The sequence below is a fragment of the Hyperolius riggenbachi genome, chromosome 12 (assembly GCF_040937935.1).
Source record: "Hyperolius riggenbachi isolate aHypRig1 chromosome 12, aHypRig1.pri, whole genome shotgun sequence".
Lineage (NCBI taxonomy): Eukaryota > Metazoa > Chordata > Amphibia > Anura > Hyperoliidae > Hyperolius > Hyperolius riggenbachi.
Genome location: NC_090657.1, coordinates 212,201,367 through 212,220,552, shown reverse-complemented (window position 1 = coordinate 212,220,552; position 19,186 = coordinate 212,201,367). Strand labels below are relative to the sequence as shown.

Sequence of the window (19,186 nt, the reverse complement as noted above, 5' to 3'; positions counted from 1 at the left end):
TTCCGCACACATGGTGTACAGAAAACACATACAGAAAAATCGATAGATGTATGTTCTCCCAGCATCAGCTTATTACACTCACTCTGTCCATCTCTGATGGAGCAGAACTGGTTCTGCAGACTTCTCCAGCATCACTACAGTATGATTCCTTATCAGTGGCTGAGCAGAGGCAGTCATTAATTGTGCAGGCAACAGCAAGCTTTTTCTCTCCATGCCCTCAGTTGTCAGTGTCTCAGGACAGGGAAAAATAAACTTCTCCCCCACGGGGTCCCCTGCTGCTTCTGGCCCCCCTGTGAATGCATCCTTTGCAGGGTCTATTGTTACGCCCCTGATGGCAATATATATGCTTGAGTTTGTCCCTTAAGACAAGTTTGTATTGTATAGCCTAATTTGTTCACCAAGTATGAATGCATCTTTGCAACACTTCCTGCATAAAAGGATGGGTTTCATATACACCAGCCTTTCTCAACCTTTTTACCCTGGAGGAACCCTGCAAATAACTTTTGGATCTCGAGGAACCCCTGCAAACAATTTTTTGATCTCGAGGAACCCCTGCAGTTATTTTGCAGGAGGCATGGTCTGTGTGGCTGTTTATTTCACTGCCCCTATTACACTGCCACTCATTTTACTGTCTCCTGAGCCCCCAATTTAGTGCTTCTTGTTACAGAACCACCTATTATAGTGTGCTCTATTATACTTTCCCCACGATAGGGGTAAAATGCCAAGGAACCCCTGCAGAGTACTCAAGGAACCCTGGGGTTCCAGGGAACCCTGGTTGAGAAAGCCTGATATACACAGTAGACAGTCTAGGGCAGGGGTCTGCAACCTTTAAGACATAAAGAGCCACTTGAACCCGTTTCCGAAAAGAGAAAAAAACTGGGAGCCGCAAAACCATATGCACAAATCGTTAGCAGATATGACCCCCATATGCACAAATCGTTAGCAGATATGACCCCCATATGCACAAATCGTTAGCAGATATGACCCCCATATGCACAAATCGTTAGCAGCTATAACCCCCATATGCACAAATCGTTAGCAGATATGACCCCCATATGCACAAATCGTTAGCAGATATGACCCCAATATGCACAAATCGTTAGCAGATATGACCCCCATATGTACAAATCGTTAGCAGATATGACCCCCATATGCACACATCGTTAGCAGATATGACCCCCATATGCACAAATCGTTAGCAGATATGACCCCCATATGCACAGATAGTTAGCAGATATGACCCCCATATGCACAATCCTTCAGCAGATATGACCCCCATATGCACTGATCGTTAGCAGATATGACCCCCATATGCACAGATAGTTAGCAGATATGACCCCCATATGCACAGATAGTTAGCAGATATGACCCCCATATGCACAGATAGTTAGCAGATATGACCCCCATATGCACTGATCGTTAGCAGATATGACCCCCATATGCACAGATAGTTAGCAGATATGACCCCCATATGCACAAATCGTTAGCAGATATGACCCCCATATGCACAGATAGTTAGCAGATATGACCCCCATATGCACAATCCTTCAGCAGATATGACCCCCATATGCACTGATCGTTAGCAGATATGACCCCCATATGCACAGATAGTTAGCAGATATGACCCCCATATGCACAGATAGTTAGCAGATATGACCCCCATATGCACAGATAGTTAGCAGATATGACCCCCATATGCACTGATCGTTAGCAGATATGACCCCCATATGCACTGATCGTTAGCAGATATGACCCCCATATGCACAGATAGTTAGCAGATATGACCCCCATATGCACAGATAGTTAGCAGATATGACCCCCATATGCACTGATCGTTAGCAGATATGACCCCCATATGCACTGATCGTTAGCAGATATGACCCCCATATGCACTGATTGTTAGCAGATATGACCCCCATATGCACAGATAGTTAGCAGATATGACCCCCATATGCACTGATCGTTAGCAGATATGACCCCCATATGCACAGATAGTTAGCAGATATGACCCCCATATGCACTGATCGTTAGCAGATATGACCCCCATATGCACAGATAGTTCGCAGATATGACCCCCATATGCACAGATAGTTCGCAGATATGACCCCCATATGCACAGATAGTTCGCAGATATGACCCCCATATGCACAGATAGTTCGCAGATATGACCCCCATATGCACAATCCAAGCTGAAAAAAAAAAACCCATTTACTCACCTCGTCAGAAGACCTCCTGTCACGATGTCCTCCTGTCCCGACCTCCAGTCCCGACCCAGTGGCGCGCAACTCCCACGATGCTCTACCTACGTCACGTCCTGCCTGCAGGGCTACGGGAAAATGGCTGCCCGAAGCCCTGCACGGCACTGGTCCGGCGGCCTCTCTGATAGGCTGCCGGCTAGCAACTACAGCACACGTCACATGCGCCCCGCAGCCAGTCAGCCACTGACACCGGAGCCGCGGCGAAGGAGAAAAAGAGCCGCATGCGGCTCCGGAGCCGCGGGTTGCCGACCCCTGGTCTAGGGTCAGATAGGGCAGAAGAGATTGTAGGTAGTGATTATTATCACTGATTTATAAAGAGCCAACATGAGCTCAAATTTCACAAAGACGTACGTTGGCATCAAAATTCGCAAAATTGGAATGCAAAATTGTGGGGAAAATTTTAATTTTATCTGTAGTCATTTGTAGCAAAGCCCCCATACAAGCTATTGCCAATAAACATGCTACATATTTGTTAAGGAGAATAGTGGACACAAGTCAAAACATATTTTTAAGACCTTGTAGGTAGTTTATGAGAAAGTCATAAAAATGCAAAGGAAAAGTTAATTTTAAACGGTCATTTTTCTGAGTTTAAAAACCATTTACCTTGGCATTTTAAAAATCGATTTTCTGGTATTTTTGAAAAAAAATGTTTTTGACTTGTACCCACTATTCTCCCTAAGGGCTGGTTCACACGGGTGTCTGCCCCGCATTTACCGCCGGTGTTTGAGACTCTGCTTTAAACGCTCCCATTCCAGTGAATGGGAGCGTTTGTACTGGGCTTTTACCGGCGTTTGCGCAAACGTGGCTTTCAGATCCAGATTTTCCCTGGCGTTTGAGGCGACCCTGGGCGCTACATGTAGCGTCCTGCGATGGTTAACCGCCGCGGCCCCCTGTGGGGGAGAAAAACCCTGACTGCAACTGAACGCCAGGGAAAGCCACTGAAAGCTTGAATGTGACGCTGCCGCAACGCCGCCAAACGCAACGCCTCCGAATGGCAAAAACATGGAACAGTGATGAACCTTCCCAGGAGTGGCCGGCCGACCAAAATTACCCCGAGAGCGCAGAGAAAACTCATCCGAGAGGCCACAAAAGTGCCTCACTTGCCTCAATTAAAGAGAGTCTGAAGCGAGAATAAATCTCGCTTCAGACCTCATAAATAGCAGGGGCATGTGTGCCCCTGCTAAAACGCCGCTATAGCGCGGCTTAACGGGGGTACCTTCACCCCCAAATCCCCCTCGATACACCCGGGGAGCGCTTCCTGGTTGGGGCAGGGCTAGCCGCCGCAGCCCTGCCCCACGCGCGTCTGTCAGCTCGTATCTCCGCCTCTCCCCCGCCCCTCTCAGTCTTCCTTCACTGAGAGGGGCGGGGGAGAGGCGGCGATGCGCCGCTGACAGACGCGACTGGAGGCAGGGCTGCAGCCGTTAGCCCTGCCTCCAGGAAGCAATAAATCACGACCAAATCTGCGACCAAGTGTCGCAGTGGTCGTTTTGGGGGTGAAGGGACCCCCGTTAAGCCGCGCTATGGCGGCGGTTTAGCAGGGGCACACGTGCCCCTGCTATTTATGAGCTCTGAAGCGAGATTTATTCTCGCTTCAGAGTCTCTTTAAGGTCAGTGTTCACAACTCCACCATAAGAAAGAGACTGGGCAAAAACGGCCTGCATGGCAGATATCCAAGGCGCAAACCACTTTTAAGCAAAAAGAACATTAAGGCTCGTCTCAGTTTTGCTAAAAAACATCTTAATGATTGCCAAGACTTTTGGGGAAATACCTTGTGGACCGACGAGATAAAAGTTGAACTTTTTGGAATGTGCGTGTCCCGTTACATCTGGCATAGAAGTAACACAGCATTTCAGCAAAAGAACATCATACCAACAGTAAAATATGGTGGTGGTAGTGTGATGGTCTGGGGTTGTTTATGCTGCTTTAGGACCTGGCAGGCTTGCTGTGATAGATGGAACCAGGAATTCTACTGTCTACCAAAAAATCCAGAAGGAGAATGTCCGGCCATCTGTTAGTCAACTCAAGCTGAAGCAATCTTGGGTGCTGCAGCAGAACAATGACCCAAAACACACCAGCAAATCCACCTCTGAATGACTGAAGAAAAACAAAATGAAGACTTTGGAGTGGCCTAGTCAAAGTCCTGACCTGAATCCTATTGAGATGTTGTGGCATGACCTTAAAAAGGCGGTTCATGCTAGAAAACCCTCAAATAAAGCTGAATTACAACAATTCTGCAAAGAGGAGTGGGCCAAAATTCCTCCAGAGCTCTGTAAAAGACTCGTTGCAAGTTATCGCAAACGCTTGATTGCAGTTATTGCTGCTAAGGGTGGCCCAACCAGTTCAGGGGGCAATTTCTTTTTCACACTGGGCCATGTAGGTTTTGAGGTTTTTTTCTCACTAAATAATAAAAACCATCATTTAAAACTGCATTTTGTGTTCAATTATGTTATCTTTGACAAATAGTTAACAGTTTCTGATGAGCAGAAACATTTAAGTGTGACAAACATGCAAAAGAATAAGAAATCAGGAAGAGGGCAAATAGTTTTTCCCATCACTGTATGTATGGGCGAAATTTCAAAAATATACACAAAATGTTGCATAATCTTAATAAGCTAATTACGAACATCACTAATCATAGGTCAGGGTTGCCATCATACGACCAGCATATGAGAGATGGAGAGAGACAGAGATGCTGCCTTTAGATTTGGGATCGCTGGACAGTAAGTGAGCTGCGCGCACACAGATCTCTCCTCCAGATCAGGCGTTTATCTTGTCGTCCTCCGTTTAGACAAGCGTTTGTACCTTGTAATTTGTATTGGTCGAGGCTCTCGGTTGCTCTTTGTGTAATCCATGTGTATTGTTGCTTTGTGAATTATACAATGGCCGCCCACAGACTGCTCTTTCTTCTCTTTCAGATGGAGCGTTGCTGAGCGAACTGTCCTGGCCCTCCTCGCTCGCTGTGGTGGCGGTTTCCTTCTCCGGACTCATCACTATAATATTCCTCATGCTGGCCTGCCTGTGCTGCAAGAAGGGGGACATCGGATTCAAGGTGAGGGGGCAGCGTCTGCTCACAGCAGACCACCCGACCGGTGCTGGGCAATGGCTTATATCCCCCGCAGAGCAGGCTGGTCTTCACCTCACAGTAGAAAATATTATGTACAAGAATTGACTTCCGCTTGCCGAAAACATACATATTATCTGTAGTCCAAGCCTCCCAACCTTTTTTTTTAAAGAAATGTTGCTAATTATGTTGTTTGGTACGCATGCTGCTTAATAATATCTTTTGGGGGAACATGCTGCATAATTATGTATGTGTGGGCTTAAATATAATTTGAAGCAGTAGTCACTGTGGAAAATCTATATCGTGCTATATCTCATATACCTGTTTGGTATTTAAAGAGAACCGGAGACGAAGCACCGTCATGTATTTCACCATATATATCAATGGGAACATGACTGTAAACACAGACTCTGCTCTTTGTTTCATCCTTCACTGCTCAGTCTCCGTTATCAGCTCTGATAAAATCTCTGACTGAGCATTCAGTGTGGCTTTGCCCCATAATGATTAGTCTAGTCCAGTTGCCCCATAATGATTAACCTCCTGAGCGGTATGGACGAGCTCAGCTCGTCCATCACCGCCGGAGGCTGCCGCTCAGGCCCTGCTGGGCCGATTTTTATCAAATAAAGTGCAGCACACGCAGCCGGCACTTTGCCAGCCGCGTGTGCTGCCTGATCGCCGCCGCTCTGCGGCGATTCGCCGCGAGCAGCGGCGAAAGAGGGCCCCCCTAGCCGCCTGAGCCCTGCGCAGCCGGAACAAAAAGTTCCGGCCAGCGCTAAGGGCTGGATCGGAGGCGGCTGACGTCAGGACGTCGGCTGACGTCCATGACGTCACTCCGCTCGTCGCCATGGCGACGATCTAAGCAAAACAAGGAAGGCCGCTCATTGCGGCCTTCCTTGTTTATTATGGGCGCCGGAGGCGATCGGAAGAACGCCTCCGGAGCGCCCTCTAGTGGGCTTTCATGCAGCCAACTTTCAGTTGGCTGCATGAAATAGTTTTTTTTTAATTAAAAAAAAACCCTCCCGCAGCCTCCCTGGCGATCTCAATAGAACGCCGGGGAGGTTAAACCAGTCTTCTGTGATGTCTTTTCAAGCCCAAGCCTGCCTCCTCCTGGCTCTGCTTTCCTGCTATGTATCCTCGCAGCAGCAAAGCAGAGCCATGAGGGGGCAGGCTTGGGCTTAAAAAGACATCACAGAAGACTGGCTTTTAGCTATAATCATTACGGGGCAAAGCCACACTGAATGCTCAGTCAGGGATTCTTATCTGAGCGGATAATAAGAAGACTGAGCAGTGAAGAATTAAACAAAGAGCAGAGTAGGTGTTTACTGTCTTGTTCCCATTGATATATATGGTAAAATACATGAGGGTGCTTCGTCTCTGGTTCTCTTTAAGGCCTTATTCTTTTCTTCAAGTAGAGGGGGCACACTGCTTATAGGTTCAGGTACATTTGGCTCTTGCATACAAGGGGCGTGGATATCCAAATGTATTTATTTACCTGTCCACTGGCAATCGTCGGCACGCTCCTGTTCATTTCTTTCACTATCCCACCTATCCTTGATCAGAGGATGGGAACAGCTGTCCGAAAGCCGATCACAGTGCCTGTAATGAATGAAAGTTCAACATTACCCCAGGGACTTTTTTGTTATGTATGCCATGAGAGTATATTACTGTTATTTTGCAAATAACGGCTTGCAATTATTGATATAGTTATAGTATTAAAAAAAGCACTAAACAGAAAAAATACACCTTTTATTTCCAAATAAAATATTATCACCATACATTGTACTAGGGAAATAATTTTAATGTTGTTATAACTGGGGCAAACGGGCAAATAAAATGTGTGGGTTTTAGCTACAGTAGCACATTTTATTTTAAAACTATAATGGCAGAGAACTCAGAAATAATATCTTTTTTTCCTTCTTATTCTCTTTAAAATGCATAAAAAATAACATAATTCTTAGAAAAAAGTATCAGCCAAAGAGTCCAATTTGCGGCAAACCCCCCAATATTTAGATTATTCCGGTGTAATAAACAAGCTATTCTGAAATATATCACTGGTGGTGATGTCTTTAGTTCTGCCAGGTGATCTGTACAGAATTTTTGTTATTGAGAGTTTTATGCACAGAGGGACATGTTGCTTGCTTGGCAGTTGTAAAAAGCTGTTATTTCCCACAATGCAACAAGGTTCACAGAGAGCAAATTGTCAGGACTTTGGTGCTGACATCACACTGTGGGAGGGGTTTCACCACAATATCAGCCACACAGACCCCCTGATGATCTGTTAGATAAAAGGTAAAGATTTCTCGTGGGAAAGGGGTATCAGCTACTGATTGGGATGAAGTTCACTCCTGGGTTAAAGTTGCTCTTCAAAAATTCTAGACAGGAAGTTTAGGTTCCCAAGGGGCAGATTTTAGTGCTAGAAAACTCTGGTAAGGAGGAGGGAAAGCTATAGCCTTTGTGGGAGCCTCAGTGAGTAGATAACTAGATTTTTCCAGGTGCACCGGATCTTTATACACAAGTGTCAGGACCACAGACTAGGTTCTCACCTCAGCCAAGAGCAATCTAGCGTTATGGCCCGTACTCACGGGCTGCAAAAGTGGCCTGTCGCCAGCACACGTGAGTGTGTGGGCGACAGCTCCTCGCCAGGTCCCTCCGTGTACACACGCGGAAGAGGGACCAGCGGCGCGACGGAATCTGTCGCCAATGTTCCTCCTCCCCCCGCTGGAAGCTCCGCATACCTCAATGGAGGTTGCTGTCGCTAGTCCGCGTACTCACGCGGACTATCGACAGTTGCGGCGGAGTTGCCGCCAGGCGATTGACCGCGCAAATCGCCTGGCGACATCAGCGACGGGCGACAGTTCAGGGTGCGCGCTCGTGCGACGGCGCATACTCACGGGCGACCTGTCGCTGCAACAAGCGTGCGCCGCGTGTTGCGGCGACAATTGTAGCCCGTGAGTATGGGCCATTAGAATCGGCCTAAAGACACATGCTCAACCAAACTGCCTGATTGTCACCAGATTTTGGTCTGTTGGATGACAATCTGGAGTGTCTATGCATGGCAAAAGACTAGATGAGCAACTGAGGCGACTTGCCCGATCTGTCTGGCAGATCAACTCAACAGCTGGAAGAAACAGGCTTCTTGTTTCTTCCAGCTGTTTGCAGGAAGAAACAAGAAGCCTGAAACTTCAGTGCATGAGAGATGCAGGGGGAAAGAAACACACAAATGATCTCTTGAGATTCAAAAGGAAGGCTGTATACAGCCTGCTTGTGTATGGATGTATTTTCTATGTGTGGACATACTGTACATCAACCTACTTCCTGTTTTGGTGGCCATTTTGTTTGTTTATAAACAAACTTTTAAAAACTGTTTTTAACCACTTTTAATGTGGCGAGGAGCGGCGAAATTGTGTCAGAGGGTAATAGTAGATGTCCCCTAACGCACTGGTATGTTTACTTCTGTGCGATTTTAACAATACAGATTCTCTTTAAGCAATCGATCATTTGAAAACTGGGCCCTTAAGGTGCCCATACCTCTATCGACTTGTCTAAGATCTGAATCGATAATGATTATTGAATCAGATGAAAATTGGTGCCGCCAAGTGCATGCCCAATCATGATATGACTAATTTCAGGCCGAGAATGTTGATCGCACATGCTGCAAGCTGTCGGGCCGACGTGGTCGATCTGGTGCGCTGAGGTAACTGTGAGTGATATCAGGATGAGCGCAACACAACCCCCGGTGCTGTCCCCCCTAATGTTCAATGTGCCCCCCTATCTCAGTGCCTAGTGCACTATAAATTACCTGTCCGTGTCAGCCGCTGGTTCGGGGCTCCGTCCACACATGCGCCCCAAGTGGTTGCCGGAGTAACATGGGCGTGTGTGACGTCATACCCACGCCCATGTGCATGCCGGCAACCACATGGGCATATGTATAGTGCACTGGGCACCGGGGGGGTTGGGAGACAACGTGTTGGGCCAGTGAGGCGGCAGATGTGGCGTCACAAGGTCTATTCTGGATCAATTTCTACATGAAATAGATCGGGAGTCCAACTGCGGTGTATGGTTCGATTAGAGAGAGAGTTGTCTCTTGCTTGAATCTGCCCATCATCGCTAGATGTGTGGCTACCTTTTAATGCCTGGTGTATGGTTAGCTTACAGATGTTTGCACTGTGCTAATTACAAACAGCCCCTGCCAGGACTATAGGGGCAGGTTGGGTACCCAACAAAGCAGATCTTACTGCTAGAATCCTCTAATAAGGTGCAGCAAGATGGGTGGGCAGCTTTTGTGAGTAGATAAGAAGGTTCTTTCAGGCAACATTGACTGGAAGACTGGAAAAGGGACTGGAAGCTGCCGGTTGCCAGTTTTGCGAGGGGCTAACAACTCCTTCCTAGAAAAATGAACCTATTCCGGAACGAACAGGAGGTCAAAGCCCTCCATGGACTGTAGTTTTTCAATAAATCTAGGACAGCCCGAGTTAGTGGAGTAGAGGCTACCTATTTTTTTTTCCCCCAGGTTAGCCTTGACATTGACTTCCTCTTCCATAGACTGTCACTGCTATAGGCTGCAATCTTTGTACAGGAAGACAGTCTGTGCACCACCCCTTGTAGTCTAAATAGCAGGAAGATGCCCTCCAAGCCCCTCCTACAGAGCCTGGAAATGGCTCTCTTATCCCAGAAGCTTTTGGTCACTATTGACATTTTAACCATTTAACGACAGTCTTTTCGCCCCTTAAAGTGGACCCAAACTAAAAATACAAGATTTCAGAAAAAAAAAAATCTATTTTCTAAATTATAATAATAAATAGCAGCCTTTTTTCAGCTGCATGATGACAAATATAAAATATTTTACATTTATTGGAGAAACCCCTCCCTTTCATATTGCCGGCAAATAATCCGGCAAACTGGTGGAGTAGGTGGGGTCCGGCAAAGGAGGAATTGCTAATGGCTGCCACCTGTATATCCCTAGTTATGCAAAGAGGAAGGTGAAAAGCATGCACTGAAATGCTCATAGGCTTGAAGGAGTGTTTATTTCTCTTTGTATGTGTCAGAGTGGTGCAACTAAATATTTTGAATTAAAAAAAAATTTGGTTTGGGTCCGCTTTAAGGACCAGAGCCTTTTTTCCATTCAGACCACTGCAGCTTTAACGGTTTATTGCTCGGTCATACAACCTACCACCTAAATGAATTTTACCTCCTTTTCTTGTCACTAATACAGCTTTCTTTTGGTGCTATTTGATTGCTGCTGCAATTTTTAGTTTTTATTATATTCATCAAAAAAGACATGAATTTTGTCAAAAAAAATATTTTTTTAACTTTCTGTGATAAAATTTGTCAAATAAAGTAAAATTTCTGTATACATTTTTGTCCAAATTTATTGTGCTACATGTCTGATAAAAAAAAAAAATAAAAAAAAATTCTGTGTATATTTATTGGTTTGGGTAAAAGTTATAGCGTTTACAAACTATGGTGCAAAAAGTGAATTTTCCCATTTTGAAGCATCTATGACTTTTCTGAGCACCTGTCATGTTTCATGAGGTGTTAAAATTCCAGGATAGTATAAATACCCCCCAAATGACCCCATTTTGGAAAGAAGACATCCCAAAGTATTCACTGAGAGGCATGGTGAGTTCATAGAAGATTTTATTTTTTTGTCACAAGTTAGCGGGAAATGACACGACACAAAAAAAAAAAAAAAATTCCATTTCTGCTAACTTGTGACAAATAAAAAAAAAAAAAAGAAATCTGCCACGGACTCACCATGTCCCTCTCTGAATACCTTGAAGTGTCTACTTTCCAAAATGGGGTCATTTGTGGGGTGTGTTTACTGTCCTGGCATTTAGGGGGGTGCTAAATTGTAAGCACCCCTGTAAAGCCTAAAGGTGCTCATTGGACTTTGGGCCCCTTAGCGCAGTTAGGCTGCAAAAAAGTGCCACACATGTGGTATTGCCGTACTCAGGAGAATTAGTATAATGTGTTTTGGGGTGTATTTTTACACATATCCACGCTGGGTGGGAGAAATATGTCTGTAAATGACAATGTTTTGATTTTTTTTTTTACACACAATTGTCCATTTACAGAGATAATTCTCCCACCCAGCATGGGTATGTGTAAAAATACACCCCAAAACACATTATACTACTTCTCCTGAGTACGGCAATACCACATGTGTGACACTTTTTTGCAGCCTAGGTCCGCTAAGGGGCCCAACGTCCTATTCACAGTTCATTTTGAGGCATTTGGTTTCTAGATTACTCCTCACGGTTTAGGGCCCCTAAAATGCCAGGGCAGTATAGGAACACCACAAGTGACCCCATTTTAGAAAGAAGACACCCCAAGGTATTCAGTTAGGTGTATGGTGAATTCATAGAAGATTTTATTTTTTGTCACAAGTTAGTGGAAAATGACACTTTGTGAAAAAAAACCAATAAAAATCAATTTCCGCTAACTTTTGACAAAAATAAAATCTTCTATGAACTCGCCATACTCCTAATGGAATACCTTAGGGTGTCTTTTTTCTAAAATGGGGTCACTTGTGAGGTTCCTATACTGCCCTGGCATTTTAGGGGCCCAAAACTGTGAGGAGCAGTCTGGAAACCAAATGCCTCAAAATGACTGTTCAGGGGTATAAGCATCTGCAAATTTTGATGACAGGTGGTCTATGAGGGGGTGAATTTTGTGGAACCGGTCATAAGCAGGGTGGCCTCTTAGATGACAGGTTGTATTGGCACTGAAGTGCAGGAAGCGCAGGATGTTCTCAAATCGTGACCTGGACATGGCAGCAGAGAACATGGGCATTTGATGTATTGGGTGCGTAGACCAATAAGACCGCAATACATTCTTTTTGACTAGACCCATGTTAAGGAGAAGGCCCCAAAAAAATTTTACGTTCTGAAACTTGGAGTGGTTTCCACCGAAAAGGCTGGGCATGGTAGCTTCTTGGATTGGCGGTTGCGTATTGTGTGGCATAACGGTCGGTCTCAGCCACAATTAAATCGTAGAGACCAGCAGTAATCAGAAAAAAAAAATTCTGTCACTGCGGAGGGGCGGGTGAGGGTTTGGCTGGGTGATCAGAAGCCCGCAGGGGGCAGATTAGGGCCTGATCTGATGGATAGGAGTGCTAGGGGGGTAGACAGGAGGTGATTGATGGGTGTCTCAGGGGTTGGCTATGATTAAGGAGTAATTTTGAGCTCCAATACGCGTGAGCCTTGTGTGTACCTTCTGATGTGTTAATAAAATTGAAGAAATCTTTTATACCCTACCCATGGTGTAGCGGATTATCCTTCCTTTGCTGCATGTCTCAGGGGGTGATTAGAGGAGAAAATAGATGCAATCAATGCACTGGGGAGGTGATCGGAAGGGGGTCTGAGGGGGATCTGAGGGTTTGGCCGAGTGATCAGGAGCCTACACGAGGCAAATTAGGGTCTGATCTGTTGGGTAGGTGTGCTAGGGGGTGACAGGTGGTGACAGGAGGTGATTGATGGGTGTCTCAAGGTGTGATTAGAGGGGGGAATAGATGCAAGCAATGCACTGGCGAGGTGATCAGGGCTGGGGTCTGAGGGCGTTCTGAAGGTGTGGGCGGGTGATTGGGTGCCCTAGGGGCAGATAGGGGTCTGATCTGATGGGTAGCAGTGACAGGGGGTGATTGATGGGTGATCAGTGAGTGATTAGATGGCAGAACAGATGTAAACAATGCACTTTGGAGGTGATCTGAGGGTGGGTCTGCGGGCGATCTGAGGGTGCGGGCTGGTGATCAAATGCCCGTAAGAGGCAGGTTAGGGTCTGATTTGATGGGTGGCAGTGACAGGGGGTGATTGACGGGTGATTGACAGGCGATTACAGGGGAGGATAGATGTATACAGTACAGGGGAGGGGGTGCCTGGGGAGGATCTGAGAGTGGGGGGGTGTGATCAGGAGCCCCCAGGGGGAAGTTTAGGACCTAATCAAAAAAATAGTGCTGACAGATAGTGACAGGGAGTGATTGGTGGGTGATTAGGGGGATGATTGGGTGTAAACAGTGGTCTGGGGGTGGGCAGGGGGGTCTGAGGGGTGCTGTGGGCAATCAGGGGGCAGATCAGTGTGCTTGGGTGCTTACCTTGGTGGCTGCAGCCTGCCCTGGTGGTCCCTCGATCACTGGGACCACCAGGGCAGGAGGCAGCCTGTATAATACGCTTTGTATACATTACAAAGCGTATTATACACTTTGTATGCGGCGATCGGGCAGCTAGTAACCCGCCGGCGCTTCAGAACGGCCGGCAGGTTACTGTGCAAGGGGGGGGCGGAGCCTGTCGCCTGCGGCTGATCGCACCACGCATGATGCGATCGCCGCATAACCACACCCGCCGCCACCGATGGGCGTATTGCGGTCATTTGGGCCCAGCCCTTGCCGCCGCCCATCGGCAGTGGGCGGTCGGCAAGTGGTTAAGAATGAATTTTTAGGGCCAGAAGAAGGCTCCTTTGGGCGCTATGATTTTTAGCCTACTATATGGTACTTTCAGATATGTGGCTGGACATGGGCTTTAGGCATTCGATCTAGTGTTGCTGAGTCACCAGTGGTATCCCCATTATCTCAAGATTTGGGTATCAAATTCAAATACGCAGTGGTCCCAAACAGAAAAATTGGGACCAAGTCACAGGCCAACTTTGTCACATAGCCCCAATCCTCCCTTATACAGTTTCCTGTTTTCTAGTGGCCCCTTCCCTCTCCTATACAGTTTCCTGGTGTCTAGTGTCCCCTCTCTCCTATACAATTTCGTGGTGTCTAGTGGCCCCCTCCCTTATAGTGTTTCCTGGTGTCTAGTGGCCCCTCTCTCCTATACAGTTCCCTGGTGTCTAGTGCCCCCTCTCTCCTATACAGTTCCCTTGGTGTCTAGTGCCCCCCCTCCCCTATACAGTTTCCTGGTGTCTAGTGCCCCCCCCCCCCCCTCCCCTATACAGTTTTCTGGTGTCTAGTGCCCCCCTCCCCTATACAGTTTCCTGGTGTCTAGTGCCCCCCTCCCCTATAGAGTTTCCTGGTTTCTAGTGGCCCCTCTTTCCTATTCAGTTCCCTGGTGTCTAGTGGCCCCTCTCTCCTATACAGTTTCCTGGTGTCTAGTGCCCCCCTTCCCCTATAGTGTTTCCTGGTGCCTAGTGGCCCCTCTCTCCTATACAGTTCCCTGGTGTCTAGTGCCCCCCCTCCCTTATACAGTTTCCTGGTGTCTAGTGCCCCCGCTCCCCTATAGTTTCCGGGTGTCTAGTGGTCCCTCTCCCCTATACAGTTTCCTGGTGTCTAGTGGCCCCCCTCCCCTATAGTGTTTCCTTGTGTCTAGTGGCCCCTCTCCCCTATAGCATTTTGTGGTGTCTAGTGGCCCTCCCCCTCCCCTACACAGTTCATTTGTATCTAGATTACTCCCATACAACTCCCTGGTGTCTAGTGGCCCCCTCCCCTACACCGTTCCCTGGTATCTTGTGCCCCCCCCCCCTATACAATTCCCTAATGTCGAGTGCAGGCATGGGCAAACTCGGCCCTCCAGCTGTTATGGAACTACAAGTCCCACAATGTATTTGCCTTTATGAGTCATGACTGTGGCTGTCAGACTCCTGCAATGCATTGTGAGACTTGTAATTCCTTAACAGCTGGAGGGCCAAGTTTGCCCATGCCTGGTCTAGTGCCTCCCCCACCCCTGCACAGTTTCCTGGTATTTAATAGCCCCCTCCCTCCCCTATATAGTTCCCTGGTGTCTAGTGTCCCCCCCCCCCCCCTTATATAGTTCCTTGATGTCTGTTGGCTCCTCACCCTTCACCATGTGGCTTCATAGTTTTAGTGCTTAGCCATATAGGCTTAGCGCTCAGGTGCACATGGGCCCTACATCATGGGCTTGCAGTCCTGGGCTCATTTCCCAGCAGAGTTTGCAGAACTTCAGTTTCTGGAAAGTGCTGCTGCCTCCCCTACACACAAGCCTGGCAGCGATATCACACGGCGAGGGAGGGGCCAATACGAGCGTGCGGGCACAACCTTGCCAGTCTCCCGGCAGGTAGCGGTCCCTATAGGATTGGTTCAGCTGTTAGGCTAGATGCGTTCTGTGCAGCCCTGTGCTTGTGTCGCTCCAGATTCATCTTCCCTCGCTAATGTATGCAGCCAGCTATGCAGCCAGCGGAGCATTAACCCTCCGGCATCCCAGGGGGCTAGCGGTGCCAGAGCAGTGAATGGGCAGAGAATGGTACCATTGTACGAGCACGTGCTGGGGGGGCACGCAGTGTGGGCAGTGAATGGAATGTCACCGCTATATAAGAAGAAAAAAAAGCGTCTCTCGCCTCCCCCTTTCCAGCACAGTCCCTGGATTCTGATTCGGAGCCCAGCTGAGCGTGGTTAATGTGCCAGCCTGCGACAGGGAAGCCTGGCAGAGCAGTGCCAGATGAATCGCAGGACGTGTAATGGCAGCGCCAGTCGCCCCTGGGTCCTCGTCACCCCGCATCGGACATGCTGACCCTTTCCTACTTAATCGCTGGCGCGGCTTTCGGGATTAGGAGCATTCCGTGGAGAGATGAAGAGGTAGGCATGAGAGAGCGCGCCCTGATTTTATGTGCGCTGCCCGGGTTCTGGAGGGCATTGTTCTGCTGGGAAGACCTCGGAAAGGTTTGTGCTTTGTCCCCCTCCCCCAGCTAGATAGATATTATACAGAAGACAAATCACATTTATATTGCGCTTTTCTCCTGGCGGACTCAAAACTCCAGAGCTGCAGCCACTAGAACGCATATAGGCAGTAGTGGTATTAGGAAGTCTTGCCCAATGTCTCCTTACTGAATAGGTGCTGGCTTACTGAACAGGAAGAGCAGAGGTTCGAACCCTGGTCTCCTCTCCAAGCATCTCCTGTACAGAGCAAGCTTTCACAAAGTTAATTGAAGATTGGCTTCCCTCCCCCCCATCCACCGGGTTACATCAGATCATAGTCAGGGAATCTGATTTGAATCAACAGCATTTTTCTTTTTTGTTTGTTTAATTCAATAAAGCCAGAAGTTGTTTATAAAAACGTTCGTAAATCAGATCGGACCTGTCGGAAATAATTAGACCTGTCTGTCTGATGGGAAGTCTGAATGGTGTGTAGCAGGCATTAAACTCTTGCCATGGAGGTAAGCATGAGATAAACAAACAGCTAGTCATTTGCTAGCCCTTCAGGTACCCACACTGTGTTCCAATATGCCAGAGGAGTAACCTTTTATCACTCTAAAGAAAAATGTTTAAAAAAAAAACCCAGCCTAGGTTCATTGTATCACTTTATTATTTATATTTATATAGAGCCAACCTCTTCCATAGCGTTGTACATAGTACTAAACAAATAGTGGGGAGCATAGACTATTATTATCTAGTATTTATATAGCACTGGCATCTTCCGCAGTACTCTACAGAGTACATTATTGTCTTCCTCAGAGGAGCTCAAAATCTTATCCCTACAATGTGTCTATGTATCGTAGTCTAGGGCCAATTCAGGGGGATGTCTATGTATCGTAGTCTAGGGCCAATTCAGGGGGATGTCTATGTATCGTAGTCTAGGGCCAATTCAGGGGGATGTCTATGTATCGTAGTCTAGGGCCAATTCAGGGGGATGTCTATGTATCGTAGTCTAGGGCCAATTTAGGGGGATGTCTATGTATCATAGTCTAGGGCCAATTTAGGGGGATGTCTATGTATCATAGTCTAGGGCCAATTTAGGGGGATGTCTATGTATCGTAGCCTAGGGCCAATTTAGGGGGATGTCTATGTATCGTAGTCTAGGGCCAATTTAGGGGGAAGACAATTAACTTATCTGTATGTTTTGGGGTGTGGAGGGAAACTGAAGTACCCAGAGGAAACCTGCACAGACACGGGGAGGATATACAAACTACAGCTGTAACCACTACACCACTGAAGATGGATGAAACATTCAGAACTCTGTACAATCAGGACATCTAGCCATACAAATAAAGACATAGTTGATGTGTGGTTTGAGACATCACACAGTACTGGTGGATGTTCATATGATAAATTACATCAGAATAAGAAACACAAGGAGGAGGTCCCTGCCCTTGCCGGTGACACAGAGGTTAACAGATGCCAATGATGCCTACAGCAAATTATAAGCGTGTCTGAATAGATGTGTTTTATGAGTACTTTGGCATCCCTAGTGGGGACGGCTTAGTCAGCTAAGGCCCTAAAAAATGTAGTCTTGTCTTGCGGAGACTGAAAACTCATCGACTAGAAGATGCTAAAAATGACAAAATAGAGCAGAATTTTGCAAGTGAAGGAAACATTGCAAACTGCACTGCGATCCATCTTAAATACTGTTTTCTCGAGAAGGTTGGGTCGTTGGGAGCGTTGTGCACATGTGTGTGAGCTGCATGTGATCAGCAACCGCACTGAAAGATTTAAACAAGCGAAATGTAGTGTTTGGCGTTCGCTGTAAAAGCTCAGGGAATGGCATCCGCGCTGTATGAACGCATAACGTGAAACATGCGAGATAAAGAGGCAGCATCCAGAATCAGGGAACCAATTTAACTTGGCAGAAGCGAGGATAGGAATGATGTCCCCGCAGGCCGCTCGCTGCCATGACGGCTTTCTTGCTGCATCATTTAAAAGCACCTCCAACCATGTTATCTCTAGGCTTTGTGGACAGAACCAGAGATGGAATAAGATGTAAGGGGGCCCTGGGCAAGGTAGTAGATTTGGGCCCCCCTTGTGGTCCTTTTGGTAAGCTGAAATGGAGAGAGGTCAGAGGAGGTGGCTGGTGGGCACCTTGACACCCACTAGCGCCCCAAGCGCCTGCCTGGGTTGCCTGGCGAATGATCCTGCTCTGGACAGAACCGATCCTACGCTGGCCACAAATGTGTCAACTACAATAGTTTGATGGCACTTGCGACTCGATAAAAAGATTAATTGATTACAAGTGTTTTTAATGACAATCTATTGTTTTATCAAATGTCAGTGTGTGTGCAAATACATAGATCTAACCGAAATTATTTAAAAATATTCAATCATTTAAGATGTTTTTGTGATGGTTTCAGATTTGATAAGGTTGCATTAAAATCTATATATGTGTAGCCAGCATAAGGAATGTGTTGTATGTTTCCAGCTGATTTATATAGTATCTATAGTGCCAGTATCTTTTATGGTGCTATGTGTGTCTTACAAACCAGCGTATTACGGAATAATACGTGTATATCGCCCATAAGATGCAAAAAAGTTGAGGGAAACGCTAGGGCTTGATTCACTAAGACAAACAGCACGCCTTCTCAAAGTTAGCACGACTTATCAAAGTTAACACGCCTTATCAGAGTAGCATAGTGAGCACTACGAACCCGCAGGGGCTCAGAGCAGGATGAGTGGAGCTTTCGTCATTGCCAATTAGCAGGCATAAGTTTGCTATGCTACTCTGATAAGGTGTGTTAACTTTGATAAGGCCTGCTATGTGCCTTAGTGAATCCAGCCCCAGGTGTAATAATAAATAAGATCCTCGGTGCCTTTCTGCACAGTTTGAAGAAAACAAGCACGAGTCAGAAGTTGGATTAAAGGACAACTGAAGTGAAAGGGATATGGAGGCCGCCATATGTATTTTCTTTTAAGCAATACTAGTTACCTGGCAGCCCTGCTGATCTGTTTGGCTGCAATAGTGTCTGAATCACACCAGAAAGAAGCATGCAGCTAATCTTGTCAGATCTGACAATAATGTCTGAAACACCTGATCTGCTGCATGCTTGTTCAGGGTCTGTGGCTGAAAGTATTAGAGGCAGGGACTTTGCAGGGCTGCCAGGGAACTGGTATTGTTTAAAAGGAAATAAATATGGCAGCCTTCATATACCTCTCACTTCAGTTAGTCCTTTAAGGCAGGGCTTTTCAACCTGTGGTACTCTGCTGTTGGCC

The 19,186-nt window shown here is 46.8% G+C and overlaps 1 protein-coding gene and 1 long non-coding RNA gene across 7 annotated transcripts in view; one reads left to right on the top strand and one right to left on the bottom strand.

Moving 5' to 3' along the window:
- LOC137541819 (uncharacterized) overlaps positions 1-19,186 on the bottom strand; it is a 743,120-nt gene that overhangs the window by 588,128 nt on the left and 135,806 nt on the right. For 3 of the 4 annotated variants that reach the window (XR_011025281.1, XR_011025283.1, XR_011025284.1), the window contains exon 3: positions 6,812-6,915. This is a non-coding gene — a long non-coding RNA (uncharacterized lncRNA). Of the gene's footprint in view, positions 1-5,090; positions 5,280-6,811; positions 6,916-19,186 lie in introns of those variants that run through there. The other variant, XR_011025282.1, reaches the window with a different exon arrangement.
- AATK (apoptosis associated tyrosine kinase) overlaps positions 1-19,186 on the top strand; it is a 223,378-nt gene that overhangs the window by 85,056 nt on the left and 119,136 nt on the right. For 2 of the 3 annotated variants that reach the window (XM_068263327.1, XM_068263329.1), the window contains exon 2: positions 5,174-5,307. In XM_068263327.1, coding sequence (XP_068119428.1) covers positions 5,174-5,307 — 134 coding nt within the window. Of the gene's footprint in view, positions 1-5,173; positions 5,308-15,626; positions 15,845-19,186 lie in introns of those variants that run through there. The other variant, XM_068263328.1, reaches the window with a different exon arrangement.